Here is a 3919-nt window from a genome sequence, read left to right on the forward strand (position 1 = left end):
TCATAATTAATAAATTAGAAAAAAACATTTAATTAATCGTCATCAGTGGACACATTTGCTAAGTTTTTGTTAGAGAGATTTCCTAACCTTTAAAACCAAATTAATAGATTTTTTCCCATGATCTCAATGAATTTATTATAGAAATCTATCTTATTGGGGCACATGTCATTATCTTATCTTTAAAATTTGATTATAAACAAAAATTAGATATTAGAAGAAATAAAGAAAGTAAAATACTAAGGGCAGTGTTAAAAACATATATATTTCAATAATATTGTTACACAGTTGTGTTTAATCAGCTATCAAAGATATAATGATTTGATAAGTTGGACGAGAACACAGTTGTTTTGAAAGGTATATAATGCAGATGTCTTGATTTAGCCATATTGTGGATGTTGTCACCTGTTCGAGTACCAGTTCAACGTAATTTGACATAACGTCATTTCCGTAAGCAATTCTAATATACTTTCCAAACACAAATTTGCTTATTGTTTGATTTGTACAATCAAAGTAGATAAAATTTGCATTGAGTAACACAAATGAGGGATATATCATCTAGTCCCCAATTATTAGGAGAATAACAAATGACAAGGACGAGATTATAAGTTATTCAACCAATTTGTGAGGTCATTATCAACAACCTAAATAGTTAGGTAAAAAAAAAAATACAAAGACAAATTGTATAACATATACCAAGAATCCAAGAAAACTATAAAAACGAATAAGAAGTAATTAAGAACTTTCATCCCTAAGATTTGAACAAATCTGAGACGTTTAGGGGCGGTTTAACCCAGACATAACTGCAAATACAACGTTGATGCATTTGCTGGTTATACAATAAGTCCCTATTCGCTGTCAAAGAAGACTTGGAGCTCAAGTAAAACGCCAAACCTCCCAACCTTATCTTATCCGTCCATTTCTGGTTTGCAAGATCTAGTTTAAGATATCTCGGTTGATCATCAAGGTCATGCGTGTTCGTATATATAAGGAAGATATCTCCTTGATACTCTGTCATGAAGCGATCGTTTGGGCTAACACATTTAGGAGCCCGTCGAGAAAGAACATTCCAAGAAGTCGTAGATAGATCAAACATTCCTAGCCAACCTATGCTGGCAAGACAGTAGAAGACACCATTGGAGAAAACAACATGTTCGAATCCTCCGTCTTTAAGAGGCAACCGATGCGGGAACATAAACGCAGTGCACTCTTTAGTATCAAGACAATATGTTTTGATGATAACGGATCTCTTGGTGACATGGAAGACCGAGAATATTACACAACCATTCGATGTAGGAGCAGATGAGAAGGCTAATGCCTGAGTGTTCCACATATCAGGCCAAGGCAGTCCAATGCGTTCATGTGTAAACGGATTGAAAAAGAAGGTCTCGATGAAATTGTTATCGTGCATAAGTAACCAACCGTCTGTAGAACATTCAATGAATGGATCGCGTAAATCAGGGGATGTTGACTTACGAATATATGTTTTATCAAGTAATGGATCGTATAGCTCGTATTCTTCTTTGTCTAAAGTGTAGCTTATAAGCCATGGTGTCGGGTACTCATCAACACGAACGGAAACACAAGCTTCTCGCCATGTTTTGCAAACAGCACATGCACGAATGTTGTCTTTAAACGACAGGCGTTGCATTATTAGTAAGGTGATATCAAAGGGAGGGTTTGAATAATCTGGTTATTTGCCTTTGCCTCTGAAATTTTCTGCTTCTTCATCATGGATCTTGTATAAACCATCTCTCTTCGTAGTTGAGCGTGATTAGGTTTTGGATAGATAGAGAGAGAGAGGGTTAGGATTTTCTCAACATGTGAAATCAAGGAAGATAGTAACGTGAGATTGTGAGCCGGCCCTGAGGCCAAGCAGTACAAGCATGGGCTTGCGGGCCTATTTTTTTAGTGAAAATTCCTCAGACTAACCTTTAAGGTTAATGTATTGACAAACTTAGCCTAACATATTCATCAGCTTACTAGACTAACCTTAGAAAGTTGGTGTTATACCATTTTGTCCAAATAATGAATATTATTACCAGATTGCCATTCTATTTTAAAAAACCTTAAAATAAAACATTTTACAAACAAAAAAAATCATAATCGTTCACTTTTAATTACTTATAATCGAAAATCGAAAATACAAAAACATAAAAATAGAAACTGAAACCCTAATCTCCTCCGGCGGCGACTGTAAAGGCGATTTGGCGACGAAGGAGACGATTTCGGCGGCGACGAAAGCTTTTCGGCCACTCATCTCGTAAGTCTTGACGTCTGGGTTAGTTTCTCGTCGCGAACAAGCTTTGACTTCGGTTTTCGCGACGGTTGTGTTTGGGTTTTACTCGCGACGGTTGTGTTTGGGTTTCAATGGTGGTTTCGCGCTAACGTCGGAAGAGAACTCCATCTTTTCGTTCGTAGTCGAAAACCCTTTACCCAGAAATCGTAACCCTTTGCTTTTTTTTTTCAGGGAAGTATTATCGGCGGGTTCCGTCTTTCGAGAACGGTTTATACTGAGCCCAGACGATTTCCGGCGAGCAATTTCTGTTTGTAGTGGTTCGGTTTTAATTTCTTTTTGGTAGACTTTCAGCAGTTGGTTGCAGTTGTTCGATTTGTATATGCTTAACGGTAGATTTATTCGTGTTTAACGGAGTTCTTTTCTATGTGAGGTAGATTTGTTTTCGTTTCATTGTGTGGTAATATTGTTGGTAGAGTTAATGTTGATATTGTATTGGTAGATTTATGTATTGTTGGTTTATTTATATCATGTGTGGTAGACTTGTGGGCGTATGTGGTAGAGTTATATACTGTAGTTGCTCCCGGGTTTGGTAGATTTTATTATAGTTGCTTTCTTGTTTGGTAGACATGATAAGTTTGGTAGACTTACGAATTCTATATTTGCGTTCTCTCTTTGTGTGTGGTAGATTTATGTATTCATTTGGTAGATTTGCGTTGTATATTTTCTTTTCTTTGGTAGATTTGTGTTCGTTTTGGTAGATTTGTTAATGTTTTGTGGTAGGTATTCTATAGTTGTTGTTGAGTTTGGTAGACATGTGTAAGTTCATGGTAGATTTGTTTTGATGTGTGGTAGATTTGTAAGATTTTAATCTTACCTATTGTTTGCAGACATGGCTTCAGCTAGCGGCTCAAAGGATTATCCCCAAAGATTGTACCCGGAAGGCAAATCTCCTTTGCTGAAGAAGAGTTGTCATCATAACTGCAAGCTTCATGAGTTCATCATGATGATCAGGGATCACCTTGGGGATGATATTTACAACGACATCATGAATAATTCTCAAGTTGGCGTGCTACTGAAGCTTGCATTGTCTTCGTTCATATGGAGTGCTAAGACGGTTCAGTATTTTGTGAGCAACCAACTGAAGGTGGATAGGAATCATGAGTTTTGGACTCTTATTGGAGGTCGCCCGGTTAGATTTTCACTCTTAGAGTATGCTGAAATCACGGGGCTAAACTGTGACCCAATTGATCCCAATGACAAGGTGGAAATAGATCACACCGAATTTTGGGCCGAGATTGGAGTGAGAGGTGGGGAAGGCCCCAATTGGAATGAGTTAGAAGCTCGGATGAAAACTTGCCAAGCATGGACTTATGAGAAGAAGAAGATGTTGGCGTTGCTTTTCATTTTGCATGTTGGCGTATTGGGACTTCACCGCAACAGTCGAATCCCGTTGGCTTTAGCCAAAACAGTTATGGATGAAGCAGCTTTCGAGAGACAGCCGTGGGGTCGTTATGGATTCCATGAACTAATTTATTCCCTCAAGATTGCTAACTTGGGGGGAGCACGATACACTCTCCACGGATGTGTACAGGCAATGCTTGTTTGGGGTTATGAGTGCATCCCTATATTGGCTGAGAGAGCAGGGAAAATACGCCCCGATGTAGATGACTCGGTTGTCCTCTT

At 38.1% G+C, this 3919-nt stretch overlaps 2 protein-coding genes across 2 annotated transcripts in view; one reads left to right on the forward strand and one right to left on the reverse strand.

Moving 5' to 3' along the window:
- Positions 1 to 748: 748 nt before the first annotated feature.
- On the reverse strand, positions 749 to 1648 carry LOC18022722 (F-box protein At3g56470). The gene has a single exon (XM_006405654.2). It carries the CDS (start codon positions 1646 to 1648, stop codon positions 749 to 751), a length of 900 nt encoding a protein of 299 aa, XP_006405717.2.
- A 1477-nt stretch (positions 1649 to 3125) lies between these two features.
- The window catches only part of LOC112088396, a 2112-nt gene continuing 1318 nt past the window's right edge, over positions 3126 to 3919 (forward strand). Inside the window, exon 1 of the mRNA XM_024158666.1 lies at positions 3126 to 3908. Coding sequence (XP_024014434.1) covers positions 3126 to 3908 — 783 coding nt within the window. The remainder of the gene's footprint in view (positions 3909 to 3919) is intronic.

The sequence above is a fragment of the Eutrema salsugineum genome, unplaced genomic scaffold (assembly GCF_000478725.1).
Source record: "Eutrema salsugineum unplaced genomic scaffold, Eutsalg1_0 scaffold_14, whole genome shotgun sequence".
Classification (NCBI taxonomy): domain Eukaryota; kingdom Viridiplantae; phylum Streptophyta; class Magnoliopsida; order Brassicales; family Brassicaceae; genus Eutrema; species Eutrema salsugineum.